Source organism: Triturus cristatus, chromosome 1_2 (genome assembly GCF_964204655.1).
Source record: "Triturus cristatus chromosome 1_2, aTriCri1.1, whole genome shotgun sequence".
Classification (NCBI taxonomy): domain Eukaryota; kingdom Metazoa; phylum Chordata; class Amphibia; order Caudata; family Salamandridae; genus Triturus; species Triturus cristatus.
In genome coordinates, this window is record NC_140580.1 from 509337556 (window position 1) to 509361316 (window position 23761).

At 40.7% G+C, this 23761-nt stretch overlaps 1 protein-coding gene across 2 annotated transcripts in view; it reads right to left on the reverse strand.

The window, feature by feature from the left end:
- Positions 1-23761, reverse strand: part of DOCK1 (dedicator of cytokinesis 1) — a 1163810-nt gene that overhangs the window by 402472 nt on the left and 737577 nt on the right. For both annotated transcript variants that reach the window (XM_085606236.1, XM_085606235.1), the window contains exon 30: positions 9641-9719. In XM_085606236.1, the coding sequence (XP_085462362.1) occupies positions 9641-9719 (79 nt within the window). The remainder of the gene's footprint in view (positions 1-9640; positions 9720-23761) is intronic.

Consider the following 23761-nt stretch of genomic DNA (forward strand, 5'->3'; position numbering starts at 1 on the left):
AATCGAGTGCAAAAAATCACAAAACGTGAATAAAATAGAACGATACCACCTACAAATATACCTGCTTCAAAGAGAATGAGCCGAACTGTAGGGGTTTACAATGATCACCTGTTTTAAAAAAAAAAAGAGAAAAACAGAAGAACAGGAGAACACATCAATGTCGCAAATGGTCTTAAAACCAAGCACTCAGTCACTGACGCAACTGCAAGAATAATATACAGTTGACGTAATGAGGTCTCTGAATGACCGTCGTACCCGTAATGTATCGGGGATAAACACCTCCACTCCTGGTAACGACTCAGGGCGTGAGGCAGCGCTCTACATGAAAACAAATGAAGGAAAACCAGTATAAGGAGAGAATTCTGATGCAAAATACTTCAATCTTATAAAAGGCGTCAACATAACACCATCGAACTGAAAATCTCTCTACAAGGCTGCATGGGCTAAAGTTGGTGTTTTTATTAGCAACCAAACCTAGACATTACTGACAGTCTTGGTCAATGAAGTAGAAAGCGACCCAGAAATGAACAAGTATAGAGGAGTTTTTTTCCATGTCACTTGACCAAGGGGTCCCTTATAAAGGGGGACCGTGGCTAAGATCACAGAAACGAACCACGCCACTAAAGTAGCCGAATACACATGGCCACGCTGCCAATAGGTTGCGTCTTTAAATAAATCACCATAACAGGTGGCTGCGTCATCTCCAAGAAAAAGGACAACAAAGCCGGTATGCCCATCAACTCGCAAATAGGCAACCTATCTAGTGCAAACAAGACCATAATCCTCGAGGCTTCGAAAGAAGCGTGCAAAAGATCAAAATATGCAAACAGCTTGCGTCATGATCTCAGAGACGAGACCGACTGTTTGGCGAGGCCAAAGACGTCTTTTACAAACAAGACAGGGCTAGATCAGACACTACTTCAATCTGAAAGGGAAGATTATTTCTCCATCTCAAAGTGAAATGCCACTGTATCCGATACACCCACAGTATCAAGATCAAGCTCCAAAAACCAAAAATGAAGAGCACAAGTTTATGTACCTGGCCGTCGCTACCCCGGGCAGTCTTCCTGATCGTCCCGTGAGGTATCGGGCTGGACCACCACGTCTTTTTGAAGGAGTCCAAAATCCGGAAACCGGCGCGTGGCACATAGCGTAAAACGTGGCCCCGTCACGTGATCGTGATGTACCGACTTCACGCTAGCGTGACCTAATAAGCGCATCCCGGGAAACATGGGAATTGTAGTATTCACCTAACGCGATGAATGCATACAACGATATCAAGAAAGTGCGACACATTCATTGACATTAAATATAGCGTGTCTATCACAAACGTTATCAACCCAAGTGAAACACCAATTTAATTGGCAAGCCTCGTGGCCGTCTCAGAGCACTGGCGGAAGTACATATACAGATGTACGCCAGACAATGACAATATAGGCGGATGCCAATTACAACCGTGCTACTCACTGAGAGCTCGCAAGTAAATGAAAAAAGTCACGCGCCTGTGCCCAAAAACCGGCACAATCTGTTGAAAGAGGCCCAATGAGCAAGTAATAAAGAACTGCAACACCACTGGCCAGATTTGAGAATGCATGTGTAGGAAAATGTAAGACACAGCAGACAAATCGTGTACTAACTGCCCTAACCCACAGCGACCTCCTGGGGCCGAACTCACAGGGACCTAACAAGGGTCACCTATTCATACTTAGAACCTAGCAGTACTCAATGATGGGAAGATATATAGTTACTGTGAGTTATGCTCTAGTTGGTACACTTCGAAAGTCACACCATCCTATATCTGCGCAAAGAAGTCCAAGGAATTGCGTCGTTCAACCCACTAGTGTCACTATGAAGTTTAAACACCCATCGCTGTTCAATTCTGAACAGAAAAGTTGATATATCCGTGACATGTGAAGGAATGGAGGGTTGTTCCAGAACAGTTCAAGAGACTTCGTCAGGTTTATGGTTGAATTCGACAAAGTGATTAGTCAAGCGATTAGTGATTAGTCAAGCGACTCTCAGACTTGAGAAACAGGCCCTCAATTCCCTTTCTAAGAATTCTGACATTACTATCAAGCCCGCCGATAAGGGTGGAGCCATTGTCATTCTTAATAACAAGGACTACAGGACTGAGTGTTTAAGACAGCTCAATGATGAGCATGCTCACAAACTACTCGCAACTGACCCTACACTTAGACTCAAGAAGGAAATCATTGAGTTAGTCGATGATGCTAAACTTGAGGGTTGGATTTCTGCCCATGAGGCTCAGTTCCTGGTTACTGAACATCCGGTAACACCCTATTTTTACGTGTTACCTAAGGTACACAAGGCGCAACTTCCTCCTCCCGGCAGACCCATCATTTCAGGGTTAGGATCACTTCTTGAACCTCTTTCTTCATTTGTAGACTGTTTTTTGAGGACCTTAGTTAAACTGATGCCCACATATTTACAGGATACTAAGGCTATTCTTCAATTGCTTCCTGCTATTGGGTTCGACATTGAAACGGATTTCCTCATCAGTTTTGACGTTGAATCCCTGTATACGTGTATACCACAGACAGAGACACTCACAGCCATCAGAGGCCTCTTGGATGACAAGACAGAGGAGTTGAGTTCACCTGTTTCTTTCACCATGGATTGTGCCAGGCTGGCTATGACTGAAATTTTTTTTTAAGTACGAAGAATGGATTTATCTTCAAATCTCCGGCACGTCAATGGGGAGTGTTTTTGCTCCAAGCCTGGCCAATCTATATGTACATTTATTTGAACAGAATAGTGTACTTAATCTGGACAATCCTTATCGTAACTACATCATTGAGTGGAAACGCTACATTGATGATATTTTCGTCATCTGGAGAGGTGCTTTGCAAACACTGAATGCGTTCCATGCTTGGCTTAATAGCCAGAATGATTTTCTCAACTTCACTATGGAAGCCAGTAAACTGAGTTTACCATTTTTAGACCTTCTGATTTTTCCGAGTGATAATGGCCTCGGCAGTGAGCTCTACACTAGGCCGATGGCGAGAAATTCAATTTTACGATACGATAGTTTCCACCCCAAGTCAACGCGTGAAGGTTTACCTTTTGGTCAATTCCTGAGGCTGAGATGGAACTGTTCTACGCTTGACAACTTTAGGAAACATGCCGATTCTCTGTCCCAGAACCTTCGAGCGAGGCGATATCCTCTAAAATTGATACGACAATCGTACAAACGGGCCTCTAATAACAATCGAGAATCTCTACTCAAACCCGCTGTACCCAAAGCAGCTTTGAATAGATTGACTTGTGTCCACACCTTCAGTACACAATCCAGTCAAATTCAAAAAACCATACTGAAACACTGGCGGATTCTTAATGTTGGTATGGTTCAACTTTCACCTCCACTGTTCTCATTTAAGAGAAGTGCAAATTTGCGCGATACATTGGTGCATACACGTCCCAGAAATACAGCTGCTGCACCTGTGAACACTCTCTGGCATTTGCCCCCTGTACAAGGACACTATGCATGTGGCAGCTGCGCTGTATGTCCACAAACATCACACACTACTGAGGTCGACATAGGCACTGGCATACCCTGGCGACAGACTAAGCACACAAACTGTAACAGCGATAAAGTGATTTATTTAATCACATGTCCCTGTAACAAGAGATATGTTGGAATGACGACAAGAAAAGTCAAGCTTAGGATTTTGGAACATAAAAGCACAATTAGGTGCAAAAAACAATCGACTCGCTTGACTAATCACTTTGTCGAATTCAACCATAAACCTGACGAAGTCTCTTAGACTGTTCTGGAACAACCCTCCATTCCTTCACATGTCACGGATATATCAACTTTTCTGTTCAGAATAGAACAGCGATGGGTGTTTAAACTTCATAGTGACACTAGTGGGTTGAACGACGCAATTCCTTGGACTTCTTTGCGTTGATATAGGATAGTGTGACTTTCGAAGTGTACCAACTAGAGCATAACTCACAGTAACTATATATCTTCCCATCATTGAGTACTGCTAGGTTCTAAGTATGAATAGGTGACCCTTGTTAGGTCCCTTTGAGTTCGGTCCCAGGAGGTCGCTGTGGGTTAGGGCAGTTAGTACACGATTTGTCTGCTGTGTCTTTCATTTTCCTACACATGCATTCTCAAAGCTGGCCAGTGGTGTTGCAGTTCTTTATTACTTGCTCATTGGGCCTCTTTCAACAGATTGTGCTGGTTTTTGGGCACATGGACTTTATTCATTTACTTGCGAGCTCTCAGTGAGTAGCACGGTTGTAATTGGCATCCGCCTATATTGTCATTGTCTGGCGTACATCTGTATATGTACTTCCACCAGTGCTCTGAGACGGCTACGAGGCTTGCCAATTACATTGGTGTTTCACTTGGGTTGATAACGTTTGTGATAGACACACTATATTTAAGGTCAATGAATGTGTCGCACTTTCATGATATCGTTGTATGCATTCATCGCGTTAGGCGAATACTACAATTCCCATGTTTCCCGGGATGCGCTTATTAGGTCACGGTAGCATGAAGTCGGTACATCACGATCACGTGACGGGGCCACGTTTTACGCTATGCCCCACGTGCCGGTGTCCGGTTTTTGGACTCCTTCAAAAAGACGTGGTTGGTCCAGCCCCAATACCTCACGGGACGATCAGGAAGACCGCCCGGGGTAGTGACGGCTAGGTACAGAAACTTGTGCTCTTCATTTTTGGTTTTTGGAGCTTGATCTTGATACTGTGGGTGTATCGGATACAGTGGCATTTCACTTTGAGATGGAGAAATAATCTTCCCTTTCAGATTGAAGTAGTGTCTGATCTAGCCCGGTCTTGTTTGTAAAAGACGTCTTTGGCCTCGCCAAACAGTCGGTCTCGTCTCTGAGATCATGACGCAAGCTGTTTGCATATTTTGATCTGTTGCACGCTTCTTTCGAAGCCTCGAGGATTATGGTCTTGTTTGCACTAAATAGGTTGCCTATTTGCGAGTTGATGGGCATACCGGCTTTGTTGTCCTTTTTCTTTGAGATGACGCAGCCACCTGTTATGGTGATTTATTTAAAGACGCAACCTATTGGCAGCGTGGCCATGTGTATTCGGCCACTTTAGTGGCGTGGTTCGTTTCTGTGATCTTAGCCACGGTCCCCCTTTATAAGGGACCCCTTGGTCAAGTGACATGGACAAAAACACCTCTATACAGGTTCATTTCTGGGTCGCTTTCTACTTCATTGACCAAGACTGTCAGTAATGTCTAGGTTTGGTTGCTAATAAAAACACCAACTTTAGCCCATGCAGCCTTGTAGAGAGATTTTCAGTTCGACGGTGTTATGTTGACGCCTTTTATAAGATTGAAGTATTTTGCATCAGACTTCTCTCCTTATACTAGTTTTCCTTTGTTTGTTTTCATGTAGAGCGCTGCTTCATGCCCTGAGTCGTTACCAGGAGTGGAGGTGTTCATCCCCGATACATTACGGGTAAGAAGGTCATTCAGAGACCTCATTACATCAACTGTATATTATTCTTGCAGTTGCGTCAGTGACTGAGTGCTTGGTTTTCAGACCATTTGCGACATTGATGTGTTCTCCTGTTCTTCTGTTTTTCTCTTTGTTTTTTTTTAAACAGGTGATCATTGTAAACCCCTACAGTTCCGCTCATTCTCTTTGAAGCAGGTATATTTGTAGGTGGTATCGTTCTATTTTATTCACGTTTTGTGATTTTTTGCACTCGATTTCATTCACTTTTGATGCAGTAGTATTAATCGGTCCTGAAGAAAGCCACGATCAATAGGTCAGATCACTGTTGGCTGAAACATGTTGACCATGTATATTATTGACCATCCTGCTGTTAGCGTGTTCGAAATTTTATTTTTTGTTGCTAACACGTTTCTTGTTTTTATCCTGTGGCATCTAAAGATACTCAATAAACACATTTTTCTTTACGTAGTCATTTTTAAACACCATTCATTTACACTGCACTTCGTTATACACATAGTTTCTCCACACTTCAGGCAGCTTCACCACTTGTTAAGAACATTATACCTCGGTTGTTACTTCTTTAAAACATCTGTGAGCTCCTCCTTTTTCCTCACTAGCAAAGGAGTTGTAGCTCCTTAACCACACCAGGTGTGGTTAAGAGGAGGCCCCAGATGATGAAGCATGCCACTTCGGTGGGTGATGGGACTTTGTCCTCTTTATGAGGACTTTTTCTTTGTAACCCTTTGTCTTATAGCCATTAGCCTATAGTTCTGTTTCAGCAGACCCACGGACTCCTTGTTGTTATATGTAGAAATCAGTGTCCATTATAACTAATGCCCCTCCTTTATCTGCGTTATGACAAGTTATGGTTGGATTGCTGGCAATTTTAATAAGAGTGTTCAATTCTTTAACTGTGAGGTTACGATTTTTAGATTTCTTTTGAAAATTGAAAGTTTGTAGGTCTGTTTAACCAACATTTCAAACGTGTCAAAACTTTTGTGGCTTACAGGAGCCATGAAGGTACTTCGGGGTTTTAATCCTTTCAGTATGTCTGCTTCCTTGGGTTCATGGGTTTCTACGATGTTTTCAAAAAAGTTTCTTAAACGTATGTTGCGCATCAATTTGAATAAGCTGATTTCCAGTTCCAGGGAGGTGGTGTGACACATTGGAACGAAAGATGTTCCCTTTTGTAGGGTTTTTATTTCCATGGGGCTTAACGTGTAGGAAGAAATGTTGATTACAAGATTGTTCTCGTCTAGGTTCTCTTTCCCCCTCTCTGTCGTTTGCTGGATGCTGGCGGAATCTTCCATTCTGGCTGTTCCTTTGTGTTTTTCTTTGGCTCCTCCAGGGTCGTCTTTGTCCCCGGTGTCCTCTAAAAAAGAGACGCCAGGTGTTTGTACTGCGTCTGTGCTGGCTGATGCAGGAGGTTGTCTAATTGTAGAGCGATCAAGTGGTCTGGATCTAGTGTCACTCTCTGAAGAGGAAGTGTCAGTTTCATTATTATGACCAGAGGGTCAGTTTTGTCTTCGTTTCGCATAGACTTCAGCCAATGTGTACACTTCTCCTAACTTGTAATCAATAGTGTCACGTTTATATTTTCAAATTTTTCTCTCATTGATTTCAAGTGTGTATTTATCCAGTTGTAAGTTGATGTCTTCTAACATCTTAGTAAAATCTTCAATGCGATTTTACTAAGATGTTAGAAGACATCAACTTACAACTGGATAAATACACACTTGAAATCAATGAGAGAAACATTCGAAAATATAAACGTGACACTATTGATTACAAGTTAGGAGAAGTGTACACATGGGCTGAAGTCTATGCGAACATTGGATTAAGTTTCTGAATTCATGAAGCCTCATGGACTCAACGATCACATGGAATTTCTATGCTACCTGTAACTGACATTTCTTTAAACACCATATTTCGAGAGCTTCTTGTTTCATTCCAACTTTGTTCTGAGAGCTTTTGGCTCCTTTTCTTTACATCCTATTCCTAACCTTTGGGTTCTCTCTTCATATATAATTTTTATATACCTTTTATTGTACATTCTTTTCACTCTACACGTTTATTTATTACTGCCCAACTAACTTCGTGCACCTTTCACTTTACATTCTTCCACATTATACACTTGCTGACTACATTTCTGATTTTTTTCCCTCTATGCTCCTAAACTTTTGCCCTTCGATTTTTCCTGTCGAATCTTGTATTTTAGACTTGCACTGGTACTTATTTAATTCACCCACTTTATTCACCTTGTCTTCATCCGTCTTTCAATCTGCATTTATTTTGTTGACCTTACTCAACATGGCGCCCACCGTATTTTATTTCTTTTATTAGTCCTTTTTTCTCTTCTCACGTTACGTTTTGTCGATAAGACAGAGGCGCTTCTCGTCCCCGTTTTACACCATGGTGAACTTGGGAGAACACTGACTGCATGCCGTCAATCGTGAGTACCACGTATAATCATTTGGAATTTATAATTTTTGATGTCTGTTACCTCGCGACACCAATTTCACGTATTTCACTATTCAACTAACCTCTGCCCGGTTAGCTCTCTTTATGGAACCTTTTTTCAGGAACCGCATTTATTTCATTTACTTGTGACCTCGCGTTACTAACAACACATGTCTCATTCTCTAATTAATTAACACACGGGTAGCTTTGTATATACAGCCCGTTCCTAGAAACCCCTTTTCACTTCACATGTAAGAATTGCACATGTTTTTATTTCAAACCTGTTTTCCGCTTGGTTAGATTGCTATGCGTATTTGAAACCTATGGGATCGCAACTCTCTTGTTCACTTATTGCATTGAGACTGGCTTTATTTTGTCACGGGCGACTTTTTTTCTTCGATATTCACACACCCAATGGAATACCATCTCGTCTTTATTTAATTGCACGGTGTTTTCATGATGATTAACCTCATTAGTTTTAATCCCACACCATTTTCACACGCTCTCAATATGAATTCGTATTCTGAATACTTAGTTTATGTTTTACATGACATTTTGGTCCTCTCATTATTTTACACTTTAATGCAACCATTGATATACGTCGTATTTTTCTCTGGTTTCCGTCTGATTCTTTGCTTTAACTTTTTTAGATATATGTCCCCTGATGAAGGTCTGTAATGGACCGAAATGCATTGGGCAAGGTTCACCTCAACCATGGATTTATGTTTTGGATACTCATGGAATAATCTTCTGTGATATGAATATTAAATATCGGTAGATCAACAATCAACATATAGTCCTCGACTATCTTTCACTTCACATTAAACTACTGTGTACTGATCTCCAATTATTAAACCCTCACGGGTCCTACGTTGTGCTCAGGGGGACGTCCCCTATTTCAGGAGACGCTTTGCATGACTGATTTCATTTACACTCCAGACCAGAGAGTGAAACCCCAGTAGCACGCCACAGCAAATCAAAACAAACAACAAGTGTTAGTGGGCGTACAAACCCCTTTCTGCAATCCTGATAGGACCATTGTAGATGCAGGAAGCAGGCGCTGCTAGGGGCGCACGGTGGTAACAGGCGTAGTTTGGGGGAATACGTGAAGGAAGTGTTCAAATGAGCAACAGCCTTTTTAAGAAATGTCTCGGGCACCATCCCCTTTTTCCCCCCAAATCAAGCATTGGTCAGTAGAACCAGTAGATGGAGGATTGTGGAAGGAACAGGAAGGGAATTCGAAGCATCAAAGAAAAGTATTTCTATCTTCGGTAGCTTTAAAAGAAAAAAAGAGAAGCCAACTACGATTCGATGCCAGGAAGCACTGGTTGTAATGATATATACTTTTCAACAATGACAGGCCCCTCATTTCATTTCTCAAAACACCCACATAATGTGCAGGCTTCTGGATCCTGTGAGGGGCGCCAAATAGTAATACAACATGTTATTACAATAAGAAACTGGTGCCCAAGCCTTTGCTTTCACATGCATTTGAATATGTTATGAAATGGGAAAGGCTCAGTGTATTCCCAGTGTACAGAAAATAAGCACATGCCATGTAAATTCTGTTAAAGTTATGTTCGATTAATAAAACCTTCAAATAGCAGGTTCAGTAGACAATTAAAAGGATCACTCTTAATAATTACACTTTGATGAGTGGAGAAATCTTTAAAAAAATTATTAAAAAAAGAATAAGTAACGTTTAGTCTTACCTGTAACTCAAAGTTCGCTTGATCAAGGAATTTCTTGTTTAGCATGTCTGCATACTGATTAATTGCTCGGAGGAAGACTCTGTGAGATCAAGAGAAAATTGCATAATTGCACACACTTTGGCACTCTTGTAACTTTGGCATCCTAATTAAACACAATTCTCGGAGATTGGCTGGAAATGAAATCTGTAAGGTATTTTGAAAAGCAGTCAGCGTACTAGTGTTAAGTATACTGCATTAAGTGTAGCTGCTCTCAAAATAAATCATGCAAATTAGCACAGGCTGACTAAAAAAAGGAACTGGTGTTTTAGATGAATTCACCTCTTAGAAGCACTGCATGATAATCAGAATGGCACTATTAAAATCTGCTAATCCGTTGGCAAAAGGTGCAAATTACATTTTGTGCTTTGCGTTTATTAGTCAGCTTTTTCTTTGAAGAATTTATTTATATTTTATATAGGCAGTCAGTACATTGCAAACATTGTATTAATAACGAATTTAAACATTCAAGCCAACATCTCATACAGCTTTTGCTTTTTACACATTTTCCAGTCCTCAACTGTACACTTTCATGAAGATGCAAACAAAATTGCTGAAAGTCAGTCCATTCTATTTCTTTTGGATGCCAGTATTACTAGCTTTTGAATGTCTTCCCTCGTTAAAAACTGAGGTGTTTGTACTCATGCACATTTGGCTTGGAAAGAGACATGTTAGTGGGAGGCGGAAAGTGGCAAAGGAGAGGCAAGATGTGTCTGTGAGTAGGCAGGTCAGGGCTTTTTGATGGGGGACCAATTTAAGGCATTGGTTCAGAACAATGCCATGCTTCCTCCATAAAAACGGTTCGCTCGATAAGTCACATATTATGCCACTTTTTAATCGTGAGTGGATGTGTTCAGCTCTCAAGTTAACAAGGGTTTTATTTTGTGTAGCAGAATACTAAACTAAGGTAGCGGAAACCATGTAGTATTCTTCTTACGAAATAAATGGTGAATATTGCTAGCATCTTATGAGATATTTGTATGATTAACAAATCATTGAATCCAGAAAACATTGTTTTTCGGTCAGGCTTGACAGTGCAGCGGTCGCTTGACTTTATTTGATCAGCAAAAAAGAGATTTTAGCGTAGTAAAAAGAGGGAGGCTTTGGCTCCACCCACATGTTGGTTGCCTTGACTACAGAATTGATTGGGCAAAAGTTGTGTGCTTCCACTGGATTTGGTAAAGCTTACACTCAATACAGAAAGAGTGAGTTGGTTAAGGTGACAAGCTAGTGATCATGGCTATAGGCGTGATCAGTTTATTATGAAATTGTATGATACCTGATTTACTTATTGTGTAACACATATGTTAACATCAATCCATTTAAGGGTTGATTGTTAGTACTCTGCATAAAAGCTTGCAGAGAAGGATTTAGTTATATGGAAGCTCACAGACCACTGTAGAGGGCAAGGGTTTTGGCCAACTACTCTGACAAGCCCTAGGGTTTTCACCATGATACTTCTTGTTAGACCCTATTGAGAAGTGGAAATTTAAATGTACGGGCGTATGGAAAGCGGCAGAAGGGACCACGGGTAGCAAACACAGACAGCAGCGGATGTGTCATATTTTTAAGAGGACTGTTACTTAGAATGATCAAGGCAGATAGAATCATGCTATTTAAAGGTATCTACACGAAGTGCTAGTCCACAAAATGTAACAACTGGATAGACTGTACACCTGCAGTTTATTATGGTAGGAAGGCCTGTTTACACTGTTAATTGTGAAAATTGAAAAAGAAAATCATATTTTGCAATTTGTGTTGGGATAATATTAAGAGAATGGTGAAATCTATACATTAATAGCTTCTCAGTACAAGACAGGTTTGCAACCCAACCTTAGAGTTTTATACTCAACATAACAAATATTACATTTTTTAACATTACACTTCTAATGCAGAACTCCTCCAGAAAACGTTTAGTCATTCAGTTCCAAGGTATCCCTTACTTTTAATGACAATACAGCACAGCAGTCTGGCTTTCAATACCCTTACTACCCAACTGAGTAGCAGATTTCCCACTGCATGTGGCCACCAATCAAGGTGTCACAATACCATACTTATAATTATGTGTAAAAATAAAACGCATGGAGTTCCTTGAAATTATTGGAAAAAATGCCCTTTGGCTGCATGGGGAATCATGTAATACACTTATTGAAATCACCCCTTGCAATTTATACCACAAGAGCACTGTAACAGTCAGATTTTGATCTTCTAAAAATAAAAATAAATAAAAGAGAAGCAAATCAGAACTTAATTAATACGGTACTATGCCACTTGGGCTACACATGAAAGGTTTACCGGTAATCTTCATAAATGATGCAAAGTATATTTTAGCTGCACAGAGGGAGGATTCAACAAGGAAGATCTGAGTGTTGGAATATACAGCTCACTGAGATAACGCCTGCTCAAAAACTAGAGTAGCTGGAAGACCTTGAAAGCGTGGAGGCTGGCCCTGAGTATGACGAGGAGGGCCTTCATGGCAGATGGACAATCAGGTCAATCAGAATATCAAGAAAATAAGTTCAACATGCCAGGTCAGCATACAAAGTGTCAGTGCATTAACAATGTTGCCACGCAACTTTCTGGATCCCCTTGGCATAGATTTGTGCACCTTTCTTGTTTTGTTCTCCATACCTTCTCTTGCATCTTCATTCTATTACCGCTTATGAACCTGAACCCTCAGCTGTGTTATTTGTGTTGCATAATGATACTTCTTATCAGCATTCCTTGACTTCAGGATCCTGGCAGTTTCTCGACTTGGGCATCCTGGTTCTCCTAGGCCCAATTAGTTTTTGTGGTATCTTCTATGATGATTATGTGCTAATGTTATGGGGCCATCAGGTAAGACTTACTCATGGGAAAGGAGACTGGGGTGTATGTATGATCAATGCCCATATTTAGATTCTGCATTACTCCTAGATAAACCACTATACAAGTATATATAACTGAGGTATGGAGTCTTTTGCATGAGGATGAGGGATGTACAAGATTAGCTGAGATTCCTGTGTTTCTCTTTTCTTGCCAATACCCCATTTCCCATTCCCCCTAGACAGGTTACATCACAGTGCTGTTTATCATTCTCCACCCTGTTCATAGTCCCTTCTGTGAAGGATTAGAGGACTGTCTGAGTTTCTAACACTTTGTACCTACAACTTCTTCAAAATCAAAACACAGAGTTTATGAGTGTTCCTGAAAATAGGTTGATCTCTGAATAAACAGAGCATACTCATGTTCGATCTTGCATCCTTGGTGTGGTTTTCCCCCCTAAAGTCTTGCCTTCATGCCTCTTGTTTACCGACTTTGTTTTTGTTGGTTTTATGACTCTGCACACTTTGCAACTGCTAACCCATGCTAAAACGCTCTCCTTAAAACATGGGAGAATTGGCTTATATCCAATTGGTACATTTACTTTACCTTCAAGACCCTAGTAGAGTGGCACCGCCTGTATCCCTGGCCTGTAAATTAAATGCTTCTAGTGAGCCTGCAGCAATGATTGTGCTACCACGTAATTAGCACTTTAAACATGTTTCAGGCCTGCCATTGCAGCCTGTGTGAGCAACTTTAAATTGCCAGTTCGATTAAGCAAAATAAACCATTTTGCCAGGTCAAAACCTTCCTTTTGAATACACGTATGTCACGCCTAGAATAGGACCTGGGCAGTTCAAAGGGCAGGTTGCAGTATATTTTAAAAGTTATACATATACTTGTTAGTTTTACATGTCCTGGTGGTGAAAAATTATTAAATTTGTTTTTCACTATTGTAAGGCCTACCTCTCCCATAGAACAACATTGGAATTCCCTTATTACATTTAATACGCTTTAACTTCCAAATAGCAACAAGTGACTCGTTCATGTTTGATGTCTTTGGAAATGTAATGAATAATCCTAATTTATGGTTAAATCAGACTTTAAATTACAATTTTCAAAATGCCACTTTTAGAAAGTTGCTATTTTTCTTCCTTAGCCGCTGGTGCCTGCAGCCTGTCTCTGGGTTACATGACTGGGAGTAGTTCACAGTTGGGCTTTGTGCATTCCTCCTAGACAGCCACACACCATAGGGAGCTTAGGTGTGCCTGCATGGGCCATCACTGGTAGGATGGGAGTGAGGAGCTGGGCACAGCCCCACTTACACTTGAATAGGCTGTGTCCTGCCTCCATACAAAGAGCTGCATACCCTCTATAGTTTGTCTGGAGCCAGGCACAACCCATATTGCCTCAATGTGCACACCCTGGTTGGCACACATGAGTAATGTGTCCACGATCAAACCATCGCAGACTGACCATTACTGCTCTATTGATTCCTGTCACAGGTCAGCATGCACTATTTGCCCCATAATTCTAGAATCGTACCATGGGGAATCATCAGAATCCAAATTGTTATCCAGTGTTTATTCACATCAATTGCCTAGTCAACCAAGGCCGACTGCCTTTTACCGACCTTGCGACTGATGTCTCACATCAGGAAACATTAGTTACCCACTCATGCCAAATTTGTACCATGGCCAAATCGTTATTCAGTGTTTGTTCATATCAATGCTCTAGTTAACCAACAGGTGCCTTTTAGTCGTACATGAGGACCTGTGATTTCCGCACTCAAGTAGTACTAATAAAGGTTAGTACGTGCACCCTCATACAGGCCATAAAAGGTCACGCTTGGTCATTGCCAATTGTCATCCGAACTTAAACAGAGGTTGGGGTACTGATTACCCAAGGCGTGCCACAATCAAACGTTTACCAATCCTCATACTCATATCCAGTTGAATCTGCAAAATAAGCATGATTGTGCGCTAATTCAACTATAACTTGTGCCCCCACCATACACAGTGATTTTATGCGTGATGTCAAAGAAGATGTCATGAGGGATGTAATATATCAGGTAATTAGCAGTGCATGGTGAGGGAGCAAGTTATAGTTACCAACTACTTGAGATAACTAGAACTGGTGAATTTCAATGGTTTTTAGAGGTTAAAACAGTTTTTTTTCCTGAACATTTCTCTTAACTTTGTTTTTCTCAGCGAATTTCTAGGTTTTTAAAAAACTAAAGCAATATTTAATTACCATAAATGAATCCAACCCCCCACATGCAGCGAACACCACGATGCGCAGTGCGTTCAGTCGTGCATGGCGGGGTGTTGGCCACAGAGCCTGGCCAACTCCTGCATATAGCCAACCCAGTGCTACAGTGTGGGCAGGGAAACAGAAAAGTCCGCCACCAATGGTCAAGAGCATTTTTCAAGCTCCCGTCTGCTGGGAGGGGACTTGTTGTTTGCTCCCGCTTGGTGGGAGATTTGAAATTGCTCCAACCAAGTGAGAGCAAACACAGGTTTCCCGGACCCGTGAACAAGGAGCCTTTTGCTCCAAAACATGTCGGGTGATGTTCTGCCATTATTTTAAGAATAATAAAAGCACACTGTTATTAGCACAGGAGACTGGAGTGGTGGACTGTCTCATTCTAAACCAGCAAAACAGGAGGATTTGGCTGGAGTGTAGATTTATGGTATTTTCAGGGGCTTGCTACCCCGCTGCATACTCACCGCAGAAAAGCGGCGATAACATTCTTTATATATATATTTAATAGGTATATATGTATATATATATATATGTATATATACATATATATATATATATATATATACATATATATATTACCTCATATACTTACCATGTGTGGTAAATGCATGTGAGAAGACTCTGTATACTTGGAAGTCCCCATGGTGCCCTACTGTAACTATTGATTTTCGTTTCTTTATGAGCTCGAACTACTAAGTCCTTAACATTCTCACTTCTCTTAAATGCAAACATCAGCACTTCAGTACACATGTGTTTTAGCAGTGGCCATTGTTTCCTGATTATGTTTTTAATATAATTGTTAACAGGGATGAAAGTGCTTACCTTCTCTATTCTGTAGTGTCATCTCTTGTTTTGGGGGTCAGTAGAGTTTCTATAGGACAGAAACATCATGCTCTTTTGATTGCTCTGGAGACAATGTTCTTTACGTAGCCTCTCTCTATTAATCTAGTTTACAGAAGCTCCACTTTCCTGAAATAGTCTTCCTTTAAATAGCAAATTTGGAGGATCATACTATTTGCCCACAGAGTAGATTATCTCTGAGGGTCTTTGGGTGGTGACTGTTGTACTGCAATAACAAATTTATGTCTGTGGGTTTGTTATATAAAGTGGTGTGCAGGGTGCCCTCTCTGTGCCTGATTAAGAGATGGAGGTAATTTGCTGTAAACTTGAGATAAGTGCTTTGGTTCTCGAACCACGTAATGAACTTCCACAGATATGCCACTCTCCTTTGCCACAGCAGAAATATGATGTATGTAGGCTCTTATTCTCTTTTCTATATTAATTACTTCAATGATAGATCCTATTCATTTCAAATTTGCCAGTGTAGAGACTGATCACAGGTCCCTATCACCACCTCTTTAACCAGGTCATAGAACTCAATCTTAAACATAAAATATTTTTTTCTTGAAGGCAATGCTAGCGAGTCCTACAATGAATGTCACAAATGTGGTGCTCATCTCCTCCCTCGAGATCGATCTCTCGAGCACCTTAACAGCCTCATCTTAAGGATGTTTGTGTACTGTGATTCCATGTCAAGTGTGACCAGGATTTCATCTTAATTACTGTAGCTTATCCTTCTATGTCTGATGAATTTCATGATATCTCTGACACAGGTCTACGTTGTGGGGACCTCATCCTTGATATAACAATCTACATATTGGTTCAAACACTAAACCACACCCCATGACAACTGGTCTAGTTTGAGGGTTTACTTGGATTTTTATGTATCTTAGGTAGTGTGTAAATTGCAGGAGGTCTAGGGCATAGTTTGTTAAGGAAATTATCTTACTTGTCATTGATGGTGCCTTTCACCTAATGCCCTCAACGTAATGGCCTAGATATTTTCTTGAATGTTTTTAATTAGATTGGATGCTAACTTTCTGTAGAGTCTTTCATCAGTCAGCTCTCAACATATTTCATTTTCTTTCATATCCTAGATAAGTATTGCTCCCCCTTCAACTGCCGACTTGATTGTTGAATCTGGATTACCATATAGGGTTGACAGTGCCTAGCGTTTGTTCTTTGGTTAATTGTACGCAATGAATTTCTTACGATTTTCGAATTCCTTGACCTGTTTAAGAATAGTGTTTTCCTTTTTTTTAGATTATCAAATTTTTATTGATATCAGAACAGGAGATCGGAACAGCAAGAAATAATAAAAATTAGAGTATCAGACAGACAAATCAGACAAATCTAACAGACAAATCAAAAAGGGCATGGAAATACATATCGGCATTCCTGCCAGCTTTGTCCAAGTCGGCCAATTTACAAACAGATTAAAGTACATCAATCTTGACATAAAGTTGAGGAGCCCCAGATTCTGTTTATTTTTTGGAGAAATTTGTGACCTCTAATCTTAGCTAGAGAAGTTTCCATGGTATGAATTTCTTTAACAAGAAGCCACCACTCCATCACGTGTGGTGGGTTACTTGAGATCCATGTCCTAGCAATGGTCAGTCTGGCACAACCAATTAAGATATTGATAAGGTCAGTTTGAGAGGCTACAGATGAATAATTCGACAGGGGAATGCCTAGGAGGTTGTCATTTTAGGAAAACAAAAACATCTATGGGGCCACCAACATTGGCCAGAGAAGATGGGTAACCTTCCGAATCCAGTTTCGCAAGTGCGTAACCTAGGTATACTCCTGGATGATACTCTGAGCATGCAAGCTCAATCAATTGGAGTGACGGCCACCTGTTTTGCTATCTTACGATGGCTGAGGAAAATCTGCTGGATGCTCCCGGAGTCTACCAAGAAAACGGTGGTGAATGCTTTAATAACATCCCGTCTAGATTACGGTAACATCCTTTATTTAGGATCAAATAAAGCTAATCTCCATCGTTTACAAATGGCCCAAAATGCGGCAGTTAGGTTACTATGCAAGGTACCAAAAAGAGAATCAGTTTCAGTATTTCGACGCAAACTCCATTGGCTCAATATTGAAAATCGTGTGAAATTTAAAGCTCTCACCTACATGTATAAAATAAAAGCCAACACAGCCCCTAAATACCTCTGTGCATTGGTAAACACATATATTCCATCGAGAAATCTCAGATCAGCTACTCAGAGTCGTTTTAGGATTCCCAAATTTAAGCGTACTCGCATAGGAGGCAAATCTTTTTCCTACCTTGGCCCATCACACTGGAACTCTCTTCCTATTCCACTGAGAAACGAGCCTAATTACTCCAGTTTCCGAAAGTTGCTAAAAACCTGGCTATTTAATCAATAAGATCTCTTTTCCATCTTTTACAGCTAAAATGCGCCGGGAAACCCTTTTTGGGTAGCTGTTGCGCAGTACAAGTGCATAAAATAAATAAATAAATAAATAACAGTACATTAGCCAGACTTATTGTGATTGGTTGTGACAGAATCTGCGCCATACCCTGGTTGATTTTAGACCAGAATTCAGTAAGTCGAGGACACGTGAACATCATATGTTCAAGGTTGGCAGCTAATAAGTCACATTTGGGGCACCTTGTCCGTTCGCTATTGGAACGATTGCTGGACCATTTTGAAAATTTTTCTGGAGTGTAACATAACTGGAATATCGATTTATATTGTTGTAGTCGCAAGCTGGAAGACTGGACCGATCGGTTGAAACTACTTAGCGAAGATGATATCTGGAAGAATAGTGTTTTCCAATGCAATTATAATTTTAAAGAAGCAATACCATTCTCCTCTGATCTTGAAGAAGTCTGTTTTCTCTGTAATTACAAATCCCAATTCTTTACTCAGTATACTACTCTCATCGTTGATCAACGCATACCTAGAAGCATTAAAGAGTGGGGATCTCGGATTGTCTGATGTTGTTACCAGCTGTAGAACTGGTTTCATGTCTACCACTCTCCAGGTTGGTATTGTTCCCCTGTCATCCTCTTCCCCGATGTCTGCTTCTGTTCCATGGTCTCTCCGTCCTCTGATGACAGTAATCTAAAAACAATGTGCCAGAAGACCAGATGGCGTATCTGAGGGGCATGCTGTTCTAGGACCGTGTGTTTCTTGGTCGGATGAGCTGACTGATAAATCTAAGAATGTAACCCTTTTGCATGTGCATGAGGTGAGGGACTCATTTGAAGTATAACAGTCTGCTTTTATGAAAGGATACACTTGTTCTTTGTTGTAACATGCCTCATCTTTCTGAACTTTTCTAATTTTGTTTACCCAATTGTATTGAATAAAAATCCTCAATCTTATTTTGCAAATTGACTAACACAGACTTTACATTTTGTATCTTTTCTTCCAATTCACAGATCTGTTGTTTTAAAGTGATGAAGACTTCTAAGGCTTGTATCAATTCCCAGCCCTATCCAATGTTGGGAACAACTGTGCATATGGGTGTCAAGTTGACTTTTTAGTTGGATCACCTCTTTTTTTCAAAATAAACTCCAGTTTTTAAGGTGAGGATAGGCTGGTGGTTACTAATAATTCTGGGCCTAAGGATCTTATGATCAGCACTTAATTTAGGGAAAATTAGGGACATTCTTTCTCTAAACACTAGATTTATTGCTTGCCTGATTGAAAAAAGAGAAAAGATCTGGGGATGATGATGCAGTAGGAAATAGAGAGATGTTGACTCTGAATAAGGCTGGAGTGGCAGGTGTTTGTGAGAAACTTAAAATCAGTGGCTGGTGTATCCGAGCTGGGTCTGAGTGGAGATGGTCGATGATGATGATTTAGAGGTGTTTATATGGGCAGTGGGGTAGCTTTTAAGACAAATACAAATTCTGGAAAGCTATTGTGTCTTTTGAGATGTAAGCATTGTAAAACAACAAGTGCGTATCCTTCCTTTGGAAGGTTTAATTCTGATAATACGGAGGTTAGCAGAAAACATTGTTAACATTTTTTTACTGGCAGAACAATTAATGTTCTAATTTTTAGGTAAGGATAATAGAAATTAGTACACATTTATCATTTACACTGACAGAAGCTGTATCCAACATATATCTAAGCCATAAAATATATACATATTTTTTCAAATCAAAGTGCAACCAATAGTGTAACTATTCTAGTTGTTAAAAAAGATAACACTGCAGCTCTGAAGTTCGTGTATATTCTTCTTAATTAACTGGTTCTACATGAAAGAAGACCAATAATTTTGATTTATTAGCAAACAAAACTGTCAACTATAATTATCTTTACGGTATAAACAATTTCTTTCTCTGAAATCTTTAAAAAAGTCAAATAGAAAATTGTTATACTTTGTGACAGACTCAGGCAACACAGAACAACATTAGTTCAAGGAACACAATGTGGAATCAGCTGCAAAATAATCTGAATATGTTTGAGAATGCCATGAATGACAGAGGATTTAAAATGAGGTTACAAAACGTATTAGCATAATGTCACTGCAATTAAGTTAGATGGAAAAGATAATGAAAGCTTTATTCCAGCCGATCATCCTTCTAGTACTATATAAGACTTGGCATGATGAGAGGCCCGCTCACGCGCAATGCATCATTCACAGTCTAAATGAGGGTCATGCAGTGCATGTCTCAAATGATAGATTGATTGATAGATAGATAGATAGATAGATAGATAGATAGATAGATAGATAGATAGATAGATAGATAGATAGATAGATAGATAGATAGATAGACAGACAGACAGACAGATAGCACTACTCAAATTACTTTCATATTTCACTATACTAATTCACCACTAATCCTTTATGGGTTCCGGAGTCGCATGCTACTCGCCGAAAAAAAGCACTTCAACACACCATCAGGGGTAACAAGCGCTGTGTAAATGCAAATCTTTTTCCCTCTTCTATCCCTCCGCTATCCTTCTGAATCCAAATAACTGACTAACCTGTCCATCAATCAAATTACTTTCATATTTCACTATACTTATTCAACACTAATCCTTTATGGGTTCGGAAGTAGCGTGCTACTCGCCGAACAAGCGCTTTGACGCATCGTCAGGGGTAGTAATCGCTATATAAATGCAATTACAATACAATACAATAGATAGATAGATAAACATCACAGATCATAGTGATAATTCTAATTAGCTATGGTAATAAGGCTTTAACTTAATATTAAAAAGCCCTAAATATTAATTGAAAAAACTAAATGACATTTAAGTTATGTGTACTAATAATATAAAAATGAAATAAAACTGCTGAAATTCACCAGTTATAATTTACTGAACTAACTGTAAATGAGCCCCTGCCATGCACTGCTTACGACATCACATATAACATCACTCATCACGTGTTAAATTACATCATTAATGGCATCACTTATGACATCAAATGACATCACTGATCCCGACACAGCTCTCTCTCATCTGTGCACTTATTTCCCTCCTGCGCTCCATGCTACTCTCTCTTGCAACTGCCCTTCTCCCCTGCTCCCTATTGCTTTATTGCCCCCCCTACCAATTTCCCAGACTTTGTCGCTCCTGCTCGTGTGCTCCAAAGCACCTTTAGGGTTGAAAAAGGACATTTTGATCCATCACCCAAGCCTTATCTCTGTTACGGTATGTTATGTGTATTTGGTAAGAGCACTATCACCCGCAAGGGTATCTTGGCACTGAGTAGCTATGTGTGCCTATCCCTGCCTAGGGTAGGTTGGTTAATTGAAAACCCAGTTCTTCAGATTCTAGATGAATTCAAGAAGAGTGGATGAGGCTCCCATGTGGTGTGGGAGGTTGTTCCATGCTTTAGAAGCAAAGTAAGAGAATGCTTATCCTCCTGATCTGGTTCTCTGTAAGCGTGGGATGTGTGCCAGTAGGTGTCCTGTAGAGCAGATGTCTCTGGGTGTTTAGTGGAAGTAGATGCAACTGTTCATTTGGGACCAGAGATGTGTAGTGCATTGGATAAGTGTGTGAGGTGTTTCAATTGAGCGCATTTGTGTATCAGGGGCCAGTATTTTTCCTTGGGTGTGGTGTGATGTGAATTCTGCTTTGGAGGTTGAGAAGGAGCCTGGCTGCCAAGTTCAGGAAGGTTTGTAGTCTTTTAGTGAGTTGCCTGGACATCCTGGCGTAGAGGGTGTTAGCATAGTGCACGTTGCTGGTGAATGGTGCATGAATGAAAGTTTTCTAGTGTTGTTTTGTAGGCACTTGAAAATCATCTTCTGCATCTTCAAGGTGTGGCAACAGAATGCAGCGATGGCATCGAATTGGGTGGTCATGTTCAGCTAGCTGTTGATGATTATTCCAAGATTCTGGGTGTTAGTGTGTGTCTGAGTTCAATTGGCCTCCTGTTGGAGTCCTATGGTGAGGTGTTCTTGCTGAAGATCACTACTTCTATCTTCTTGGTGTTGAGCTTCAGACAGTTGGCTTTCATTCAGTTAGCAACTTCGGTCACGTAGGCAGTGACCTTGCTTCTTGTTTTGGTGGTCTTATCTGAGAGGGAGGGTATGAGTTGCGTGTCATCTGCGTATGAGAGGATATTGATGTGTGTGCAGATGAGCTTGGCTAGAGGGATCATGTATGCGTTGAAGAGGGTGGAGCTGAGCGATGATCCTTGAGGCACTTTACAGATTCTTTTATGGTCTTCTGAAGAATAAGGTGCCAGGCTGCCAGCTTTTATTCTATCTGTTAAGAAGGAGCACATCAAGTGGAGAGTGGATCTTTGGATGCCAATCTCATGCAGGCGCCTGATGAGGATAGTGTGTGTGGCAGAGTCAGATGCTCCAGAAAGCCCCAGGACAATGAGAGCTGTTGTGTCTCCTTTGTCACGGTTCATGCGGATGTCATCTTTGACGGTGATGGGTAATATTTCTGTACTGTGGTTGGGCCTGAATCCGGACTTCGTGACATCAAGGAGCTGGTGGTTGCTGAGATGGTCGATGAGGTATCTGTTGATTAGTTTCTCTAAGACCTTTGCTGGGTATGGTAGGAGGAAGATGGGTCTTGAGTTGAAAAGTTTGACTGGGTCAGCGGATGGTTTCTTGAGCAGGGGCATGATTGTGGCATGTTTCCAGGTGTCTGGGAATGTGGCTGAGTAGATGGAGGCTTTGAGGATGGATGTTAGTGATTCACTGATTGATAGGAGTCCTTATTTGAAAGCATGGTGAGAACAAGGAGCAGAGGAAGCCCCCCCCCCCCCCCCCCCCCGAGTAGATGGTCTTCATTGTAGCAGCAATTTCAGTAGTAGTGATGGTAGGCCACGTGTTCAGGGTTTGTTCATCAGCCGTGATGGAAAGTGGAGTTGCGGCAGTAGTGGGGTCTGGTTGAGGGTCAAAGTTGCTGTATATGGAGGTGATTTTGTTAAAGAAGGCTAATTAACAATTAAATAGGTTTGCGGACATGCATCCTACTAGATCATGTATCTGTGGAATCACCAATTAAGAGCAGAAGAGTGAAGAAAGGCAATGAATGAATAAATAACTTCCAAGTGGATAATTGCTTATACAGAGACTGTATAATGCTGAGGCATTAGAAGTGAAGTGTTTTTATCTCTGGGATTACCTTAGATTCCATGCACACCAACACTAATAAAAACATGTCCCGCATGCTAAGTGTCACTTATCACCTGTCTATTCTCTTTTGAGTGATGTCGTTTTTCACTGACATTTTGTTCCTTGACACAGACAGACCAAGCGGTATAAAGGTACAACTCCAATTTATCAATTCTGGCACGCTGAGTCCCAGCTCTCAAAGAACATAAAAAGGTGTTTTTTATTCTGTCTAATCTCTAATCTCCTAATCTCCATAGAGGTTACGCGAGCCAGTTTTGAGGTTGCAGTTGCAGAGTAAGTAGAAGCTGCGCCTGCTCCACCACTCCTGTTCTCTTTTTAAAATGGATTCTGGATTCTGGAAATGTGGCTTGAAACAGCAAGGGCTGCATGGCACTGGTTATAAGTGAGCCCAGAATCAGAAGTTGGGAGTACAGCAGTACATGCACAGTCTGCAGATTTGTCAGAGATCTGTGGCACATCTGTGGCAGGCTTGTCTTGGCAGTATCACCTTTTTGTTTATTACATCTAATCAGCCTATTTCAAAGTGCTGACATACCGTACAACCAGTGGACAGTGGCACAGGGAGAGTATGATTGCTGACTGCCTATTTA